The 21734-nt window shown below is 38.3% G+C and overlaps 1 protein-coding gene across 8 annotated transcripts in view; it reads left to right on the forward strand.

Moving 5' to 3' along the window:
- The window catches only part of AFF4 (AF4/FMR2 family member 4), a 58966-nt gene extending 37528 nt beyond the window's left edge, over positions 1 to 21438 (forward strand). For 5 of the 8 annotated variants that reach the window (XM_026063411.1, XM_026063413.1, XM_026063417.1 and 2 more), the window contains 14 exons: positions 416 to 470; positions 1505 to 1542; positions 1898 to 2060; positions 2258 to 3175; positions 5557 to 5645; positions 7116 to 7353; positions 9467 to 9564; positions 11099 to 11162; positions 11310 to 11446; positions 11841 to 11912; positions 13131 to 13224; positions 14353 to 14396; positions 15266 to 15489; positions 16111 to 21438. In XM_026063411.1, the coding sequence (XP_025919196.1) occupies positions 416 to 470; positions 1505 to 1542; positions 1898 to 2060; positions 2258 to 3175; positions 5557 to 5645; positions 7116 to 7353; positions 9467 to 9564; positions 11099 to 11162; positions 11310 to 11446; positions 11841 to 11912; positions 13131 to 13224; positions 14353 to 14396; positions 15266 to 15489; positions 16111 to 16229 (2353 nt within the window). In that variant the 3' untranslated portion in view covers positions 16230 to 21438. Of the gene's footprint in view, positions 1 to 415; positions 471 to 1504; positions 1543 to 1897; positions 2061 to 2257; positions 3176 to 5556; positions 5646 to 7115; positions 7354 to 9466; positions 9565 to 11098; positions 11163 to 11309; positions 11447 to 11840; positions 11913 to 13130; positions 13225 to 14352; positions 14397 to 15265; positions 15490 to 16110 lie in introns of those variants that run through there. The other 3 variants (XM_026063412.1, XM_026063414.1, XM_026063418.1) reach the window with 2 other exon arrangements.
- The last annotated feature ends 296 nt before the right edge of the window (positions 21439 to 21734 follow it).

A 21734-nucleotide genomic window follows, 5' to 3' on the forward strand; every position in this document is an offset into this window, starting at 1 on the left:
TAATAGAAAAATTACAATTTAGAGTAGTTGCGCTGCTCTCACAAGACAGGAAACAGTATTAGCCACTAGTGTTACCTTCCTTAACTTTATTGAAAGCAGTATTCTTGGCCACTGTGTGCGAGAAGGTGAACATACACATTTTATCCCATCCTGCATTAGTAAAAGGTGTCAAATTTCCTTGCTAAATTTAACAGAATGGACTAATGAGTCAAAATATTAAAATCCTTATTCTTCTCTAAAGAATGACTTAACTCACCATTCTTAAACGTTAAATGTTTTAGAATGGTCTCCTGTGGATTTTGCCCACACAGCCTACTTGGTAGTGTAAACAATAGTATGTTGGAATATAGACGGATGCTTTGAAAGTAATTAAAGTATGTGGAAAAACTTGTCTCACTTTCTCCCTTTTGCTTAGTATGTTGAAAGATGACTTAAAACTTAGCAGTAGCGAAGACAGCGATGGAGAGCAGGTATGTTCCTTAAATATCAAAGTTTCAGAAAAACGTAGTGAATACATTCGCTGTTGAGTACCTCAGCAGTGTTCAGTACTGCAACAGCAAACTGAGGAGCAAAACTCCAAGAGGAAATTTATGACTAAGAAATTAGAATCAAATAGCAGGGGTTTAGGTAAACTTCAGGTATTCCAAAACGTAGTTTGTAATTATCTGTGTTGTGGAAACAGCATACTTGTATCTGGACACTCTGGTTTTTTATTTATTTCAAATGGACTTTCTATGAACATAATATGGAAATAGAATGTACTTTAAAAAGCATGTAATGGCCTGCCATTCAAGAATAGTACCCTTCATATTCTGCCATGCTCGCTAAAGATCATGCGCTAGTAACAAGGGACTGAGATTGCGATGATGAGGGCTACTGCGTGTATGTACCAGTCATTTTCTCCAACTGGAGGTATAGCAGCACCTTTATTTTCATGGAGAAGTCTGTTCTTCCTCTTTGTCAATATTAACTTTCTGCAGTGTGTCCCAGAATTGGCATTGAGTGCTAAATTAAAAATACCTGTAGGGTCTGTGCTACCAAGCAGCAGTCCACATTCTTTGTTTTGTTTTGTTCTGTTCCCAGTTCAAGTGCTTGATTTTTCATGTGGAAAACTTTGAGATAGTGTATTTAGTTGGTTAAATGATAGTACTCTGGGCATCTCAGGAAGCACACTGGAGAACTTGGAATTGCCTGATTCAAAAAGATGGGAACATGGTGATATGGAGCAGAGGAAATGGGAACTCCTAAAGCTCTAGTTAGAATATATAGGTCTCAGAAAATAGCAGGTTTATGGTGAAAACTCGGGGAAGATAACTGATTTATTTTTCTTTCTGTACAAGAAAAATACAAATGTTTGTATATGGCTGCAAAGTACTGAGTTAAGGTGCTATTCAAGCTGAATATTTTAAAATTTAAAAGCTCTAAATTGACACTTTGCAACTTAATATTATATACAGTTCTAAAGTAACTTCCAGAAGCTTCATATTCTTTTTCTTAATTACAGGACTGTGATAAGACGGTGCCAAGGAGCACACCTGGAAGGTAGGCATTCCTGGTGGGTTGCAGCATAGAAAACAAAGTGATGATAATCAGTTGGCACTCTGAACTTGATCTCATTGCTAAAATCCATGTTTGTCTTGTGTTTAAAACAAAAGGRGATTCAAATTTAATCATTGATTAAATAGCATATTCCCTACAAATTATACTAACCAACTGGGGAAGGGGAGAAAAAGCAGGAAGGCTGTTACTTGTTTCCAGGGTAGTTACTGTGTTCTGTTATGTTGAATTTTCTCATGTTAATTAAAATACTAGATTTTATTTCTGCTACTGGAAGGACTTCTGGATGTATTTGTGCCTTGGATAGTGTTTGTTTATTTTTCTTTATTTTTGTTTTCAGTAATTCTGAACCTTCACAGCATAACAGTGAAGGAGCAGATAATTCTAGGGATGATTCGAGCAGCCATAGTGGATCTGAAAGCAGTTCAGGATCCGACTCTGAAAGTGAAAGCAGTTCCAGTGATAGCGAAGCTAATGAACCATCACAGAGTGCATCCCCCGAGGTAGGGTCTGAGATGAAGAAAAAGTGAGAACTGTTGTTCATACCTTACATTCAGCAAGCTGCATTTCACTCATTATTGCTCTCGGGTGTTTTGGTGTACCTCTTGCTTTGCCATGCAGCACATACAGCTGTCCTGGGGAAAAAGATACAAATATTTCACGTTTCTATCTAATGCTGGTTTTTCTTATTTGATTTTAGCCGGAGCCACCACCAACAAACAAGTGGCAACTGGATAACTGGTTGAACAAAGTTAACCCACATAAAGTGTCACCAGCTTCTTCTGTGGACAGCAATATCCCATCCTCACAAGGCTACAAAAAAGAGGGACGGGACCAGGGGGCAGGAAGCGGATATACTGATCAAAGTGGATCTAAGGATTCTATTTCTTCTACGCCAGGGCGAGATTCCAAACCCACCCAAAAGGGCTCAGAGAGCAGTCGTGGCAGGCAGAAATCACCTGCCCAGAGTGACAGCTCAACACAGAGGAGGACTGTAGGTAAAAAGCAGCCCAAGAAGGCAGAAAAGACATCTGTTGAAGAGCCTAGAGGGGGTCTTAAAATAGAAAGTGAAACCCCAGTAGACATGGCAACAAATATACCTTCAAATAGGCATAAGGCAGCCACAAAAGGTTCCAGAAAACCTAATATAAAGAAAGAGCCCAAATCTTCCCCTCGGCCTACAATAGAGAAAAAGAAATATAAGGCTTCAAGCAAATCTGCCCAGAAATCCAGGGAATTCATAGAAACAGATACCTCATCCTCTGATTCAGATGAAAATGAGAGCCTGCCTCCTTCATCACAAACACCCAAATACTCTGAGAGCAATAGGACTCCTGTTAAATCTTCCATGGAGGAGGATGACAGCTTTTTTCGGCAAAGAATGTTCTCTCCTATGGAAGAGAAAGAACTTCTTTCACCACTCAGTGATCCTGATGAAAGGTACCCACTTATTGTGAAGATTGACCTGAGCCTCTTATCCAGAATACCAGGGAAGCCTTACAAGGATGCTGACGCACCCAAAGCGGAAAAGAAAAGTGTGCCAGAGAAGCATGCAAGAGAATCTCAGAAGCAGCCATCTGACAAAAATTCTACAAAAGGCAAAAGGAAACATAAGCAGGTGATGAATTTTATAGACAAAAGTTTATTATCTCAACCCCTTAGTGGATTGCTGCTGAGATAAATTGTATAGTCCAGAAACCCAGATCGTGGCTCAATGCAGTGACTCCTCCGAGCAATTTAGGAGATGATTCTGATTAGCTGTTTTGTGTAGACCAGAATGATAATTCCTGTGCCATTATAATAAGGATGAGTGGGATTTTCTTTTGGAGTGATGGGAAGGGAGAGGGTTGTGCCTGTAGGAGTGCTAGCGCTGCAGCCGGAGCTCATGGAAGCAGCCCAGCTCCTGCAGCTCTACCTAGCCTACAGCAATGTTTAGCCAGTTTGAGTCCTACAGTCCTGCCCTGTCATGCCTTTGCTTGATCTGGCCCTAGTCCCTGTTGCACTGCAGGCCAGCTCAGGGAGCAGATCCAGCTAGAATCTCACCTGGCTGAAAAGAAATCAGTTTTCAGCTGGATCAGGGCCCTGAAGCAGTGAATCATGCAATTGCATGAGAGCTAGTGCCAGAACAAGGGATGGGGCAGAAATGGGACTGGGGCATGGCAGCAGAAACCATAACCTTAGGGGTGCTGCTTTACTGGGAACATAGGTATTCTGTGATTCTTCATAATGGTGTTTTATCTTCTCAGATCTTTTTTTTTTTAAAAAAAATCTTTTCAACTATTAAAAAAGGCAGGAATCCCAGAAGGCTGTAAAATAGCGAGGGTTAATGGGGGAGCTGAACAGAAGTAGTAGCGTTGGGAAGAAAAGTTGGTAAGTAGTAGTTGGTATTGTGATTTTAAAATTGCCTTCAGAAGGGCTGAATAGAAAATACAGAATTCATATAAGGAGCAAACCTGTTGTGACTGCAAGATGGGCTCAGTGATGCGATGAGTTTTGATATATTTCTGATTTCCATGAAATGAGATGAGGACTGTGAAGCCATGCTTCAGGGATTTAAAAAATGTTCATGCTAATGTGGATTTCATTCTGAAATTTTAGTTTTGGCAGGGATTTGGCAGTGATTGTAAGACAAATTTTGTTGTCAGAAGATGATATCATTCAGAGAGTCATTTGACTCTGGAGGAGACAGCAGTTTTAGTTAATCCAGTTTTTGTACTGAGCAATCTAAGTAAACTTGATCACTTTCGGGGAGTTGGTATTGTCTAGGAGACTTGACATGTAACTGCAAACAAGGATTTCTTCTGTACTATTCCTAGCTAAGGTTCCTTTTTCTTTCTCTGGGTAAGGAAATTAAGCAAGGAGGCATGGGCTTTTTTTTTTTTTTTTAATAATAAAAACGGGAATAACTCTGACCAGTAGGAACAATGGCTAATTATTTTTTGTAAGTGTTACTGTATAATTCCTAATATTCATGGGAATGCACTCACATGCTCCAGTGGCTCTGAATACAGTGGCTTCTATTCCTTTGACCAGTTATGCCTTCCAATTCACATTTGGAGTTATAGCATTAAAGATCTGTGCTCTTACCCCTGAAAAAGAAGGCTTTGGAAAGACCAATTCAATTTAGGCTTTATCCCTGCAGACAGTCTGGTGGTTCATCAGTGTGAATCCCCAGCGTGCTCGGGTGCTTGTTGGTGCAGTCCGCAGGAGGTGCAAGCCTGTTCATGAAGCAACTAAAGAAGAAACACCCTTTCCCTCACCCCTCCGGTTTTTAGATTTGCGGGTGCTGTGTGAAGTTACGCAACTCTGTCACCACTTGATTTCTAAACATTATTTGCTAATGTGTCCTTGATCGTGGCGTGCAGGGTTGCAATGTCAGTGTGACAAAAATGAAACCTTTTGGTTTTGAATCTGGGTTATGTTACCAGGTGACTTATAGTATGAGGCCCTATTTTCCATTTAATTTATTGTTTCTACTTCCAGTGCATGTTGAAAACAGTTTAGAAATTCACCTTCAAAGCACTTTGACTTTAGAATTAAATTTATGTTAAAGACCTAGTCTTCTACATTTCTGAACTTACCTTTTTAGTCTTGCAGTCTTTTTACCTCTTCCAGGATTCATAAGGCCCTTGCTCTGGGGGGCTTCCCAACATAAAATCTGCCTCCTGATTTCTTACTGAAGCCTTAGGCAGATTTTTCTGGTGTCTCATGGTGATATGTCTGTGTTAAAATGAACAACCTGGTTGCCACCTCTTTTACGCAGGTTGACRGTTTACCAGCCATGCTTAGTTTCTCGTTATGTTCCAAGATCAGGGTCTGGTCAAGTACTGATATGGACTCGGTGCTTTAGGGAATGTTTTTGTGGTCTGTACGGATATTATTCTGTACACTGCGAAAAGCCTACCGAGTTAATTCTCTTAAATGTTAAACGTTACCCCAGTCAGTGAAGCTGTAAACATRCAAGTTTGCCTGTATGTATTTCTTGTTTGTTTTATTCAGAATGAGGATGAAAACAGAGCCAGTGAAAGCAAGAAAACAAAACTGGAAGAAAAAGCTTCGTCAGGACACAAGACTTCTAGCAGTAGGGAGTGAGTATCTTCAGGAATCTTGGCTGTGTTTTCAGTGCTGGGGGCTCAGTGTGGTCAAGGAGAACATGGATGTCCATCTCCTCCTCCCCACCCCAAGTGTCTCCTCCTTATTAATCAACAGGTTAAATTTCATTAATGCTTATTTTTGAGACTGTTTAACTTCAAAGTTTCCACCAGTAATTGGTGGAAATGCATTTCCAGGACCAAAAAAATTGTCCAAGGACGGTTGTTTTAATTAACAACAGTAATATAAGCCCTAGTGCGAAGAGTTGGCATATCATGGAAAATATGTTTTTTCTCTGATTTTGCAAAAACCTGCACTTTTTATTTAACCCAGTCCGGTGATTCTCCATTCAGCAAGTATGTAAACTGAGAAAAAGTTACGTGACTGGCATTGTTTGGGAAGCTGATGAGGTTAAGATCTGGATCCATGGATTTAGCCTCAGATTTGCTTGACTAATTAGCTAAAGAAAAGCGTGAGTGACACAAATGCAAAATAATATAGAATTGACTAAACAGTAACATTGTTTAATACCCTTTTACTTTTATGTTCTCGCTCTCATTTTCCATGCTTTTTGTAATAATTTGTATGCTTCTGTTTGACTTATCTTTCGGTCAGTGTTAATCGACGGGAAGGATGAAGCTTTTCTCTACTGCCTTCTCAAACTCTTTACTATTTCAGATCAAACAACTGAAAACTGGTACAATTATGTCATGGAAAATATTCCTGTACAATGAATAATTACAAAATAATGTGCGAGAAGCTGCAGCATGTCAGATCCTAGAAGTCTTGTTTGCTCGTTCTGAATTAAACTCTTTCTTATTTTATGTTGGAAAACAGTTCAGATTTCCAAAACAGGTGTAAAACAAGTGGATGGGTTTCTATCTTGATTGTAGTTTTTTTTCTTATTCCTGGTATTTGCTTGATTGCTAGTGCATTTATCTGAAAGACACTTAACTACATGAAACAAAAGAATTTTATTAAAATGTTATGTATAAATACTTATTCCAAGCACCTTACTCTGTCAAGTGGGAAGCCAGCAATAGCCAATAGCAGTCCTCAGCAGTCAAGGGAGGAGTGTACTAGACAGCTAAGTTGAGATAGTCTTCCAGTTTCCTTGGGTTCCAGAGAACACTTGTCTGGACCATTTTTCTTCCGAGCTGCCAAGCTGACTTGTCTGCAATAGTCAGGCTGGCGCTAACGTTGGCATTAGTTTCTTATGCTGTGTTTAGGGTGTGTGGGGTTTTTTTTTGTTTGTTTTTAAGAACTTTTGTAGGGATGTGGTTTTATGGTTAGAACTTGTCTACTGCATTTTCAGGTCAGAACAAGTAAAATGAATTTAATCTGGCTTTGTAAAATCTAGTCATTGAGATAATTATTCTCTTTCTCTTTCTCCAAATCTGATTTGCTAGGTCTAATAAAATCTTGCCTATTATTTTGAAAAAACTGTATTTATTCATTTTGTCCAGGTCTTCAAAGCCAAGTGCTGTTAAAGAGAAGGATTTACTGCCTTCTCCTGCTGCCCCGGTCCTTCAGAAAGATCCCAAGCAAGAACATGGGTCCCGGAAGAGGACAGTCAGTCAGTCGTCATCCTTAAAGTCTAGCAGCAATGTTAATAAGGAGAGTAGCAGTGGCAGTAAAAGCAACTCATCTTCTAAACAAAAGAAGACAGAGGGGAAGGGTTCTAGCAATGCTAAAGAAGCCAAGGTAAAAGGTTTATTCTGTAAATGCTTTATGCTTGTTTTTTTGATTTGCAGTTTGAGGTGCTCAGCGTGATCTAAACAATAATTTGCAGTTCAAGTTAAAATGTAATTTGCTTTAGATGTACATTTCTTCATGTCRTAGTGCTGAAGTACCTTAGAAGTCAATAAATTAGAAAATAACTTGGGAAAGTTGTGGAATACTAGTGCTTAACCCTTCCAAATGCTTATGTTAACTAGTGAAATGTGATTAGTATTCCTTTGACTGCAGATAGGGCTTATTAATTGATTAATCCGTTTGTAGGAAATGTCACTAGAAAGCTGTTTACACAAAAGTAAATGGAACAATTGAGGTCACTTTTCTCTTATTGGAGCAAAAAGGGGTCTTGTTCTGAATTTAAGGAGAGCAGTGGCTTGGTCCATGTTCAGTGCTAGCACTTCTCCATGAAGCTACAGATCTAATTTGATGACATGTTGGGACCAGGAGCCCCAGAAAGATTCTTTTAACTCCAGCTGAGGAATATAAGGAGTTCTCTGTGGCTGGAGGGGAGAAAACATGGTTATAAAGATGATGCGGAAAACTTTTTTAAGAAATTTAGCTTAGGAAGATATTTAGTTGATGTATTTAAAAGTATTGCAGGGATGGTACTTCTAGGTCACTAATTTGTAATGCTGTGCCTTTTCATCAGTATGTAAACATGTATTACTGGACAGAGGTTAGCATAGGAGGACATCTAACATTTAAAGTGTATTATCAAACACCTAAGATGAACATTTTCTATTGTATAGCCAGTTGTTGGAGCATAATATGTTTAGCTTGGATGGATTTCACCTTTGTCTTTGTGATTCCGAAGTGTACTGAAGGGGTTGGTGTCATCTTGCTCCAAGTGTTCTGCAGGAAAGGCCCGAAGCCTACGACGTGGGATGTGATTGTGCTTTGCAGCGGTTTAATCAACTGCAGACCTYGCTACTTGGATCTGCAATCTCTGAAACTTTAGAAGTCTAAAAATGATCAGGAGGGATAACTGATTTGGGGGAGAATTAAAGCAACAAGTAGACCTTACCAATGCCAGAAAGTAACTTAGTCATTGAGGTGGAGTTAGTGAAATATCTGCACTAGGAGGCATGCTGTATTATTTTAGATGCCAGTATCATGAGATTTTATAAGCCTGGCAGGGTTGCCTGTATCGGTGTCTGCATAAGACACTTTCAGGAAGCCTGAAGATAGTGAATTTACATTACAAACTGCTTCTCTGGCCTTTCTTATTCATCAGCATAGGACCATCCCTAAGCCAGTTGTTAATGTGTGATCTTTATGTTTTTATACTTAAGCTATGCTTAGTCACCCCTTTCTTAAAGTAATATACTCTTCCTGTGTTCCACTGAAAGTTTCGCTATTGTTTCTATGTTGTAATGGTAGACAATACATTGCTGTGAAAATCTGCTACTTAAAACTCAAGGATCCTTCTAATTAGCAACAATTTGATAAATGTAGGTTGTGAAATACATCTATATAGATGCCCTTAGGCCATGATAAACCAAGAGAGCTGAAAACACATGTGAAGCTGGGGAGATGATGTTTTATACTCTAGCTACTGAGAACTGATCCACTTATGATTCATGTATAATTTGGGGGAGCAAGAATAGTGTGTTGTGAAGGCAATTAATATTTTTGCCTGAAGACTATCCTTATCCTTCTGAAATATTAGTCTTTCCAAGGCAAAGGCATTCAACAAAAAGTGTAAGACTGGAAAAACGGGATTTAGCCAGAAACAACAACGTGGGAGATTGAAGTGGAGTTCAGAAATACATCTAGGAAGCCTTGGCTTCATTCTTTCCTCTAATGGAGATCTTTTGGTGTATTAGAGCTAGGGGCTTGATTATAGCTTGTGTGTCTTCCTCTGCACCAGCGTGCATTGAGAGCACTACTGAAGTGAAAGACTTCTGGAGGCTAGGTTGTTGTCTATGGTGAATGGCAGCTAAAGCAGCTGCAGAACTGACCTTATTGCATGTAATGTGTGATGTCATGGGAGAAGTTTATACAACAAATACTTTTCTTGAAAACAAAAAAGATTTAACTGTTCTTTAAATTTATTATTTGGCAATAATTTTCCTTTCAGGAAAAGATTCTGAACAGTTCATCAAACTGTCCTCCTGTGTCTACTCCATCAACGGAAAGTTCAAAGTCACGAAGAGCAAAGCTTGTTTTTGATGACAGGTGAGAACAGTAGAATGTGCCTCTCTTGCACCTTTCTCTTCACGGGGACTTTAATCTCATAGCGCAGCCAGGTCTGCGTGGACAAGAGTTGTCCTTTTGCCTCGCGGAAGATGTTAAGTACAACGTTATGCTCTGCAGAGCTGCCTGTTGTTCCTGTAGTGATGTGCTTGTCCGACCGCTCTGTGCGTCATTCGCTTGGCAAGCAGTGCAGTCCTTGCAAAGGAACTGTAGCTCTCCTTGGGCGTTCCTGCAGGGCATGAAAAGACCAAGCAGGGGACTTGAATAGACCAGGGTTGCTCCGGTTTTTGAAATGCTGATGGGCTTATTTCACCCTACCAGGACATTGCTGCTAGCTGTCTGCCTGTGCTCTTAAGCAGAACAGGCTGCTTCTAGAGTCAGTGGCTGTTGTCATTCATTAGAGAGAGGAGCATCTGTTTTTGAAGTTGCTAACTCACAAGAGTTGTATGTGATTTAATCCTGCGCTGTCAAAGCAAATCTCTTGAAAAGAACGTAAAACAAATATTTAGTACAAATATTTTGCTGTCTTGTGCAGACTTCAAGTTTCACTTTTACCAATTAATTCAAATCTTAACACAATTCTTTCTCTTAAAGCTTTTCCCTTTAATTTGTCTTTAAACTCTCTTTAGGGATAAAATTATGGTCATTCCAGTAAGCAAAAGTAACTTCCTGGTTAAGAGCTGTTTGGAAATGGGAAACCCAGTTGGTCAGTGGTTTTTATCCTGATAGTTATTCCTAAACAAAAACTGAGTCAAGTGAATTTGATTAGAGAACACTATCGATCATTTAAGATGAAATAGGTTTCAGGGATTTGTCATTTTGTATTGTAATCAGAATTTTATATTCTATTTATATATACAATTTTATATAATTTTATATTATAATTTTTGAAATCAAGAACAGTGTGTTTTGAAGGCAGTTAACTTAAAAATGCTGATTTCAAGTATCTTTAATTCTTAGCCTAGTAAAATAGCATGGATGGGAGAATTTATTTTGAACTCTAGTCAATGAACTTGTAGGTATTGCATTAATATATTGAAATGTGTAATTACACTTCTGTGAGTACCTACTGCTAATCAAGTCATGAGAGTCACCATTGATTGTCTTGGATGGCTAAGCATTAGCAATTAACATCTGAATGAATCTCGATTATTACTATTGTTTTTAAATATTTCACATCCACATTAATGCCAGCCCTGGAGGCACTGGATTAATTTGTCCTCACATTTTTTTGTTTCATTTTTCTTTCCTTCCTTGCTGTTGGCTAATTATTTGGTTTGCTTGATTATCAAATGCAATAAATTTACCCAAATCTTTATCAACTTACTTGAAATATTCTTTTGAATTACCTGAAACAAGACAATTACTAAATTAAACTATTAAACAAGATTTATTATACTGTAGCTCCTGTAACTTGAGGTAGAAGGAAAAAAAATAAAGATCAAGAAACCTAAGTCATAAAAGGACATGCAGTATGGGTGGTGCCAAGCCCATGAATTTGTGTCTTCTGTTGCAGGACTTACTCAGCTGATCATTATTTACAAGAAGCAAAGAAGTTAAAGCATAATGCAGATGCGTTGGCAAGTAGATCTCCAATATTTATCCAATGTTTGAACATTATACTGGATTTGGTTTACTGCTTTTGTCATTTTGCTGCCCTTTGGTACTGGAGCTTTCTTGTATTTCTCTCTACTTTTTGTTCTTACGAATTTTTTCATTCTCCTCAGTCTGACAGGTTTGAGAAAGCTGTATACTACCTAGATGCTGTAGTGTCGTTCATTGAGTGTGGGAATGCATTGGAGAAAAATGCTCAGGAATCCAAGTCCCCGTTCCCTATGTATTCAGAAACTGTGGAATTAATCAAGTAAGCATTGTAAAGCATATACAAAATTCAAGTGGTTGGGAAAGATTCTTGGAAAATAGAGCTTCTAAATTTTACTATATTTTGCCACCAACTTTTGAAATCTCTTATCATTCATGAGTAAAACTGGTTCATTCACCCTTTTGTTTCGGTTGTGGAGACTTGTTTGAGATCCTTCCATCTAAGGTTCTTGAGGTCTTTCTAAAAAGTGTAACACATGAAAAGCAAAATTACTCTAATTATTATCTCCTCAGCATTTTGTTTGGGGTCTGAGAAAGATTCCTGAAATGGAAGACAATTGAAACTAGAAATTTGTAAGAACTTGTGTGTGTGATGGTGATTAATAAAAGATAGTGTAATGCTTTAGTTTTTGTTTACGTGATGTCTTTGCATGTAGATACACTATGAAACTGAAGAATTACTTGGCACCAGATGCTACGGCTGCGGATAAAAGGCTAGCAGTGCTCTGGTATGTGTGTTCTGGTATAAATACAATGTGCTGATTAGATTATCTCAGTTAAATGTTGTATTACATTGAGTTCTCAGGTGTTTCTGAATCAAATATATGAGTTTTCCTTTTAGCTGTGTGTAAAGTAGGTTAATACTATATATCTGACCACTGTAAATTGGGGAAGAGGAGATGGTGATAACTTGGGACAAGTCTGAATTAAGGAGATTACTTAATCTTTCACTTTGTCAATTTTTCCCGATATTATGTTGGTTAGTGCTTTTATTTTAGAATATGATTTCATTGATGTGATATCTGTTGCAGTGTTGATGCAACAAGCTCGTTAAGTGACTAGAAGGTCTTTTGACCTTTTATCCTCTTTAATGTTTTGGTAAAATTATGACTGAGCAAGTTATCTGTGGCTTTCTGTTTTCTGTCTTTGAAAATTGTAATATTCAGAAATAACTGGTTACTACTGAATTAGTTGTGTATTCAGCTGATGTTGGGCTGTTGCTTTGGTGACCTAAACCTTTTGAAAAGCATCATGGTTGCATTAACTATCTGACTGTTTTCTGGTTTTGTGGGCTTTTTTGTTTGTTTGTTTTTAAGAAATAGAAATGTCAGCATGTGTTGGTATTCATTTGAATTAATTTATAGCTGTGATTTAAAACTTTTTCTTGGAAAGACGCACTTGAAACTAAACTGCGTTCTTAAATTTGAATGGAGTAACAGCAGAAAGGATGAGGGTCCTAAAGGATCTACCATGTGTTCACCCACCGATAGTTCAAAATTTGGATTTACTCTAAAGAATCACCGCTAGCCCTCTAGGTTATAGAAACCACTGTAGCAGGTAGCGGACCAGATCCAATTTAGTGTCAGGTGGGAAAGAAAGGGGAAGACATGGAGAATACAGCAGACTCAGTGTGTCGCGACATGAGCAAAGGATAAATGAAGCTCTTGTCTAGGAAGTAACAGTGTTGTCTCCTGAATTCAGAGCTGGGCTAGTTATATCAGCAAAATCACTGATGGCGATAGTTTCAGCCTAAGGCACAAAGCTACCTACTTCCTTGACAAGTTAAAGGTTGTTACGGATTTTTGAAAAGGTTATGACTAGAGAGTTGGATTTTCAGAGYTGGGAGAGAAAGCTTTAAACACACAGCGGCTAGATTTTTGGAACTTCACTGAGCAGTGGTAACCTTGACTTAATTGTGAATGTTTTGCTCTTCTGTTTTTGGTCAGTCTTCGGTGCCAGTCTCTTCTATACCTAAGGCTTTTCAAACTGAAGAAGGAAAGTGCATTGAAATATTCTAAAACTCTGACTGAACATCTTAAGGTAATTGCATATATATATTCTTATAATATTAAAAACTATTAAAGTTGAAGCTCCACATCACTCAGAATTCCTTTATCCAATTTTCACACTGCTGCATATGAACTTCTGGTATCTACCCCATTTGAAACTGGGACCTTGAAAGTTTGCTCAAGTTGAGTAGTTTAAAGCTGGGAAGAGACAGCATGACTAGTGTCGTAACCCTGCCGGTCCTAGCACAATAGCTCTGCATTCATTATTTGATCTAGCTTTTGCCTGCCTTAATAAATGAGTAACTTGGTAGGCTTGAAGGGGAATTAAAAACACTTTTCTTGCTGCAGGTATAACAAAGCTGAACCTTTACTTTCTTGTTTAAGCTTAAGGGAATTCAGTGTCTAGGGGTACTTTACGTGCAGCTGTCCAACCTTTGCAAAAGCCGGCATCAGAGTCAACTTCTAATTCACAACCATATTGGTCTTTCTGAATTTTTCTTGTTTGCAGTGGGCCATTCAAATTTATTTTTGTGAATTTATCTAAATTCCTCTACAACTGATTTAAAAGTGCTCTCAGGGAAAGGAGACCAAGAGACCTTCTTTGAATTTATTTATTTGAATTAAGGTGTTGCAGATGAGAAAGCCAGTCATGATACTTCTGTAATGTTACTCAGTTCTGAATCTCAACTGAGACTTTCAAAGAAGCAGTTGGGAGTTGGTAGCTAWTGCCATTGGGTTTCTCTGAAAATTCCAGCTCTCAGTATTGAGGGAAAACAGGCTTCTAAAATGCCTGATTCTGAGTTTCAGCAGACCCCTTTAATTGTTCAATGCCAGTGATAACAGATTTCTTCCCATTAATGGGCTGAAAAAATTAACTGTTGTCCTAAGAGACAACAGGGTCTAATGTAAATGGTTAGAACAAAGAGCTACTCTAATCCTACGCGTCTTTATTGGCCTGTTTTGTGTTGCTAAGCTAATCACTTATTCTGTGTCTTAGCTGTCATATTTTCCCAAATTAGAAAGTACTTTGATTCATATTATTCAGAATTTTGGTTATTTAAAAAAAAGAGAGAGACAAACTCATTTGTTTAGCACTACTGGTGATAACCAGTTAAATATAAACATAAATCAGGTGATGAATTTATTTTTCCCCAAACAGAATTCCTATAACAATTCTCAAGCACCATCACCTGGCATGGGAAGGTAAGTAGCAAAATCTGTTACCTATTTCTCAACTTACAGTCAGCTTTCTGCATCAGCTGTGTGCCTGAGGTGGTCAAAGAGTAGCTTTGCACTCATTAGAGTGGGGGTGGTTGTTAGCTAATTCCCGGTCTAGATTTTGAGCGAGTTGTTCATGTAATGCTTCTGATAAAAGCTTTGGAGGACGGCTGTTTATGGTAGTGCTCCAAAGAGTTTGTCAGGCAACTCCTCGCTGCAAAGCAGGGTGTGCGGCATTAACACACACGTCACCTGTCTCAGTGAGTTTTGTTGTTTTATGTGCTGCTTTTTCCCCTCAGAACAGTAGATTTGTTAAGGTGCTGCAAGCTCAGATGACTGCAGGCACTTACAGGGTCGTCTGTTCCATAGGATAGCAATTTACTTCCGCTATTTAAAATGTGAGACTAGACCTTTGATAGGTTAGTCTATCAAACTTCAGAATTCTAGGAGATGATTTCAGATTTCTCCTATGTTATCGAAAAGTGAAATATTATGGCAGTGTAGTTAGAATTTAGTTGTGATTTGTGTTTTTCTTCTATTATTATTTAAGATTTAATTTAATTAAACAATGAATTTAAAATTGTGTTTAATTAAAAGGTGAAGAGGTTTGGTGGTGAGGTTTGGTTACGAGGTCAAAGCACAACGGCGGGAGGATCCTTAGCAGTTAAAGCTCATGCGTTTCATTTGTTGCAGGGCAAATCCTGACTTCTTGTTGYGTAAAGTGGGAATGGTTTAGCATTTCACGTTCCGAGATGTGGAGATTGAGGTCTTAAAGAGTATTGATCTTACAGCATGATACAGCTGAAGTACATAAGCACACGTTTTACAAATTTCAATGCTTTTCTTTCAATAAGCAGCAAGCCTGTTGGTATGCCGTCTCCAGTGTCTCCAAAGCTGTCTCCAGGGAATTCAGGAAATTACTCTTCCGGGGCAGCCAACCCTTCAGGGAGTGGGTCTTCGGTGACGATCCCCCAGAGGATCCATCAGATGGCAGCCAGCTATGTCCAAGTTACRTCCAACTTCCTCTACGCCACTGAAATCTGGGACCAAGCCGAACAGCTGTCTAAAGAACAGAAAGGTAAGGTTTGGCACAGGCRGGTTATAAAATCAGGCGTACCAAATTGTACCGAAATGCTGATAGGTTTTGAATTTTGGAAGGACAGTTAAGAGTGCACAGGATGCTTAAGTGGGTGCTCTGCAAAGGAAAGCTGGAAGTTATGCCTTCATTTACGGTGACAACCTGKGCTCATTGTCTTGTTCACTAAGGTGGTGGTGGAGATGCAATGTTTCCTTACTGGTTATGCATGAAGAAAACTTTGTTACRTTTCCTGCAAGTTGTTCAGTATACTAAGATGAACTCAGTACACTTCCGTTTCCGAAATTCTTATTTTAAGGGAATATGCATGTTTGAGAGAGAATGCCAAGAAGACTTCACAACAGTATAACCTTAGTCTAATTATTATTATCAACTAGCCTGCTGCAAAAGGATAATAATGTCAACTAGAAAGAACCTTTATATATATATATTTTACTATTATTATTATTATTCCATCATTCTGCCATCATGCATTTCTTCCATTTGTCTTAACCTGAAAGATTCGTGCTGAAAAGACTGGGATTTTCTAGCATGGTATTTTCAGCAGAGCAGACAATGTGAAAGAACGTGTGCAGAGTTTAATCTGTGTTTTTGTTATTTTAGAGTTCTTTGCTGAACTGGATAAAGTTATGGGCCCTCTGGTTTTTAATTCAAGCATCATGACAGACCTAGTGCGTTACACCCGTCAGGGATTACATTGGTTGCGCCTGGATGCCAAGTGATATTCTGAACTGAAGGAATGGAAAATAGAACATGTTTTTCTCGCTGCCTCTGATTTATCTCCACAACACTGTGTCATGTCAATAAGGAAGACTGCCATAACACATTGCTTAGTTGACACTAAGAGCAAGGAATGCTTTCGCGTCTCCCATCCTCATTTGTTTTGTGTTTTAATCCCAAATCATCTGGTTAATGGACTTCTTCAGTATTCCCGTTTTAAGTTATTTAAATATTTTAAAATTTGCTACATATAAAAGATGTAGTTTTGTTGATCTATCATGGATAGATCATTGGAATTCCAGTCATAATACATAACTAGTCAGTTTAAATCCTATTTATTTTAATTCTTTTTTTAATTTTGAAAAGCCCAATTTGGGGCAGTTTTAGCTATTTTTTCACTGAATTTACCCTTTCAAGTACTTAGCAGAAATTAAACGTAGACACTTTATTTAAGTACTTTGTGAGCTTTGTTACTCTGTAATGTCTTGTGGTAGAGCCTGTACAAGAAAATAGGGTTGATAGGTTCTCAAGCGTAGGGACACCATACTTCTCATGCCTAATGCCTACGAGTCAACTAATAAATGACAACTACAGATTTATTATTGCAGAATTTGTACTAAATAGAAAAGTTCCAGATATTCTTCTACGTATTAAGATACTTCATTTAAATGAATTATAAAGAAATTTATATGGAAAAATATTTAATTGGATCTGACTTGGGTTGTTTTCAAGGCAGTTTCAAAACATCAGTTAACACTATAACAATCACAAAACATTACAGTAATTTGCATTTAATGTATTATCAAAGTAATGGTGTAGGAATGGACTGCAGTCTGAGCGGTGCGGCGCATACAGGAAAGGTTTCTGAAACGGACAATCTTGTGCTTTTTTGTATCTCTTCATTTAAAATAAGTTTTGTTTCCTTGCTTGTCATTATTTTGATACTTACAAAATCAGTCAACTTTATGGTTAAAAAACCAACAGCAGTTGAATTCCTACCAGAACTGTTCTTTGTATCTTTTGCATTGACTGAGAAACCAGGAATCTTGAGTAGAAACCGAGGTCCATTTTTTCCTTTCGGGTCTGATAGTTAATGGACACTACAGCTTGACAGTGCAACAGCCATCGTGGGGTGGGGAGCACACCTGCTATTACAGGGAAGTTGTCTGACCGTTCTGGTGCAGAACGGAATGGATTTACAACTTGCATTTACCCCATGTTAATGAAGGTCCCGTTAATGTTTGATACGTTTGGCGGAGCAGAATATTCCCCTTAGAGGAAGCGGCTTGGTGCAACAGAAGCGGTTTGTGGAGTTGCAGCTGACTGCTCTGAAAATGTGCAAACCAAAGTACCTTTCCACATAAGGTGCTTGTCTGAGTAAAAGGTTTAAAATGCTACTGCTTTCAGTATTGCTTAGTGCCCCTAACATGTCTGGTGTGCCTTATGCCTTACTTTTAGATGAAGATTTTATGAACTGTTTACAAGATGTTTTACAGCAGGACCAGGTATACTGTATGCAGTGGTCTTCTGCAGTACTTTGGTAAAATTCCATTTCCTTTTCAAAAGTACTAGCGTCTGTCAAACGAGCTGACTCCTATTGCAGTGATCTCCTTCTGAAGAGTCAAACTCTGAACACGTTCGAGTGAGATTGTGGAATGCTGCTTTGTTTTATCTCCCATTTAACCCTTTATTCTGTACCAGATATGAACGTGCATGTTCAGGAAAATTATTGCACTAAATTTTTTGTGTAGTTGTAGTTAAGTGCCAAAATGATGGCGACCTCGAAAGAAGGAATAGAATTCTACGCTCCTTAGTACTGCAGTATGTCCTATGGGCTTTAAGAGTTTAGGAGTTTTGCAAATTAGTAACCTACTAAAAGGTAGCTGCATATTCGTAGAGCTTCCTTTGCGTTCCAACTTGTTTTGTACTTCCAGAAAAGCTTTGCTACGTACAAATTGATACATAGTTAACAGACCTGTGACTTTTTTCATTATAGCCGAACTTACTTTACTGTTCAGGTCTGCCGGAGCATCCTTTCTATTGAATCACTGTGCAAGATCACGTTTCTTTTAGTGTTTGCTGTTCAAGACAGAACTCTGTACCCTCGAACTCTGCATCTTGGTTAATGGGACACTGTCAACTATTTTTTCTTTAATACTCTAAAGTGCCTAGCACACTTTTGAYGCTATGTAAAAATACCTTCTTAGAAGTTGCATTCATAGTTTATTTTTTGTGTAGTGCTGCACTAGCCAGCATGGCTGTTTTTTGGCTTGCTCCTTTGTGCACAGGTACCATTGCTGTAAGCAGGAATGGTCTCATCTCTGGGAATTTTTTTTCCTTAACTAGAGTCCCACAAATACCTTTTGGTGTCATACAAAATTGGTCTCTTAAAAATGTATCGCTTATCCCTAGATCAGTGGATCTTAAAAAATTGTCTTCAGGTGACCAGAAGACTTCTAACAGTCTAAAACCATGGACCTGAACTGGTTGAAAGTGTCCCACCTAAACAGTATACTCTATAATAAAATATCCTCTAGAGTGCTGTCCCAGGTTTCCTATCTGTGTGGGAGATATGCGGTGGTCTTTCTAATTGAAAAGAAATGCCTTACTCATCTGTGGCTATTTCAAACAGAAAAACTTAAATTGGACAGATCCAAAGCATATCTAACTTGGGATTTACCGCTGTTACGGAGAGAAAAGTTATGTACTTTGTCAGATTTCATAGCTGAAACAAAATGCAGACACTCAGCCTCCATCCCTCTGTCGAGACGCAGGCTAACGGTCTAAACCTGCCTTTCTTACGTCTGAACAGCAGCAGTGGAAGCGGCAGCGTGTCGCTTGAGCGCTAACGCGAGCCGCGCGAGTGACTCGCGATGAGGGAATCCCGAACTCCTGGCTTCCTAAACGATTCCCTAGGTGTTTGTATGTGAAATACATATCAGCGTTGTGATTTTAATTCCCTCACTGAATGCAGCCCCAGTTGGTGAATCTTAAAAATGGCTTAATCAGACTAGGCTTGCTCAGATATCAATATTATTCGATTTTGCTGTCAAACTTGCGGGTTCCTAGGTGATAAGGTGCAACCATTTATAATTATAAGCAAATCTTCAGGACACCAGAGTAAAACAGCCCAAGACTTTTATTTTGATTTGAAACTATTAGCCATAAAGCAGAGCATATGGATGGCTCTTCTTGGCTTTTGACGGCAGTATGCAATTTGTATTGTATGTGTCTTTTAATATATATGTATATATATATGAACTCAGTCTGTCCAAAGTATATGTTATACTTGTTTTTAGATTATGGTGCAACTGACTATATTGATATATTATTTATTGAGTGCTGAATCACCATCTTATTGGTGATAGATCTTGCATATTATACAGGAGTGCAATGTATATTCCTTTAGATTGCTGAGGCTTGATTGCTGTGCTAACAAAAAATGCCCTGAAATGTATTTATGAATGGCCCYGACATACAGAGAGTCAGTACTTTATGAGAATAATGTAGTGCTTGCCTGGGGCAAGTAAAATAAAGCCGTAGGCAGATAATTATGTAGTTTGCCAAAATGGGAAACTAGTGGAAAGAGAGACTACCTTTGCTGTATTTAATATTTCATTTACCTAACAGATATTTACTGTCACTGCAGTGTTTATATTAAGGCAGATACAAAAGGGCCTGAGCAAGTCAAGTTTGAATTACCCATTGGGGAGTAAGCAACTTCCAAATTGTTAGATTCCTGACAAATATTTTGGTCAGGGTTTAAAATTGCTTTGTCTAATGAATCAGTGTTATGGAAAACTGTGTATTTCCAAGCAACAAAGTTAATGCTAGATATCTTTAAATATAAAGAGTAGCCAAAGCTTTCGCTAGCCAACTCAGACAAATACAGACCTATTCCAGGAGACGCATTTCCCAAGCACGGAAGTTTTGTAAGCTCAAACAATCAGGGAATCATGTTGTATGTCGAACTCCATTAGTTTTGAAGGAATTGGTCTCTGATGCCATTTGAATATAGCAGTGTTGGGGGGGGGGCAGGGAGGGGAGGGTTAGCTATAAAGTAAATCAGTTCTTGCCTCGGCGTGAGCGCGGCGGAGCAGCAGCTCTGCTCTCTGCCGATGCTCAGCCGAGTTTCCACCGAACACACTATGCTGAGCAATCTGAAATGCTGTGTCGCAGCATGGAGTTTATATAGGCTATCTTTATGTAAATGCTTTACCTATTTTAATTTCACCTGGAAACGTAATAGAAATGTATCCATTCCTGTTGTAACTGTCCACATTTGCTAACGGAGCTGATACGGGCAAACCGGAATGCAGTGTTCCCGCGCTTCAGTTTTTATATGCAACCCGAAGACATGAGACCGTTGGGTGCGCAGTACTTCTGCAGCCTCTGGTTTTGGCTGCGTTGGCATTATACATCTGAAAACTCAACTCTAAGGACCAGGCATGACTTTTGCAAGCACAGTTACTGACATTTGTATCTGGTCCCCCTTTTAAATTGTTTTAAGAAATTTTGTATATGGAGGATAAAGTGCTTATATATTTATTAAAAATCCTTTATCTTATTTGAAATTATTATTTGGTGAAGAAGGGTTTTTCTTTTGGGGAGGGTTTGGGGGTGGGGGAAGGTAACTTTTAAGCTGTCACTTATAAATGAAGCCCTTATTAATCATACAGAAAGGTACTGTTAGTAACTAATGGGATGTCTCTGTTTATGCTTTGTACATGACAAGTCCATGTGTTACATTTTGTTTCTATCAAAATATTTAGGCATCTGTCTTCAACCAAAACCTAAAAAAAAAAACTGTGATTTTATTTGTTGCAATACATTTGAAATTTCAAAGGGTACTTTGGGGCTCCAAATTAGGATTTCTAAGTCAGTATGTGCATTTCACGTAATAAAGCTGTTAATGGTGAGCAAAGTATTATATACTAACTAGATTTTTTCCACATCTGTATAGTATATTCTATGTATTTTGTGGTATTGAGATTATAGAAAGTTTAGTGTCTGAAACATGCGTTTAATGTGTATTTTTAAACAAATTTATGGCAATTAAAATATTTGGAGAAAAGGGTATCACATTTCAATTTGTAAAGATCTTTTTAACTACTGTGTCATTAAAATGCTTTGTACAATGCAAAACTGTAACTGGAGAAACTAAGTTTAATAAATATCAAATAGATTTTCTGTATTAAATTTTAAAAACACTGTGCTTGTATCTCTCAGATGGGCTTTTTCCTCAGTGGTATTACATTTTAAGCAGACTTTTTGGGTCCTAATACTCTATGTATGACAAAGAAAAACAGCATTTGTATTCAGGTGTCCCAGACCTGTTCATATTTGCCAGTCTAAAGCGGCTCTGTTTCTGTCAGTCCTCCTAGTTAACGTGCCTCTCATCAGAATCAGATTTTGATCAAATTGTTTTAAAATAATAAGCATTTCAGTGAAAAAAGTCACTGTATGAATTTTCTTTAAGCAAATTTGAGTAGAAGTATTTAAAAAGT

Source organism: Apteryx rowi, unplaced genomic scaffold (genome assembly GCF_003343035.1).
Source record: "Apteryx rowi isolate R43461 unplaced genomic scaffold, aptRow1 scaffold_2, whole genome shotgun sequence".
In the NCBI taxonomy this organism is placed as follows: domain Eukaryota; kingdom Metazoa; phylum Chordata; class Aves; order Apterygiformes; family Apterygidae; genus Apteryx; species Apteryx rowi.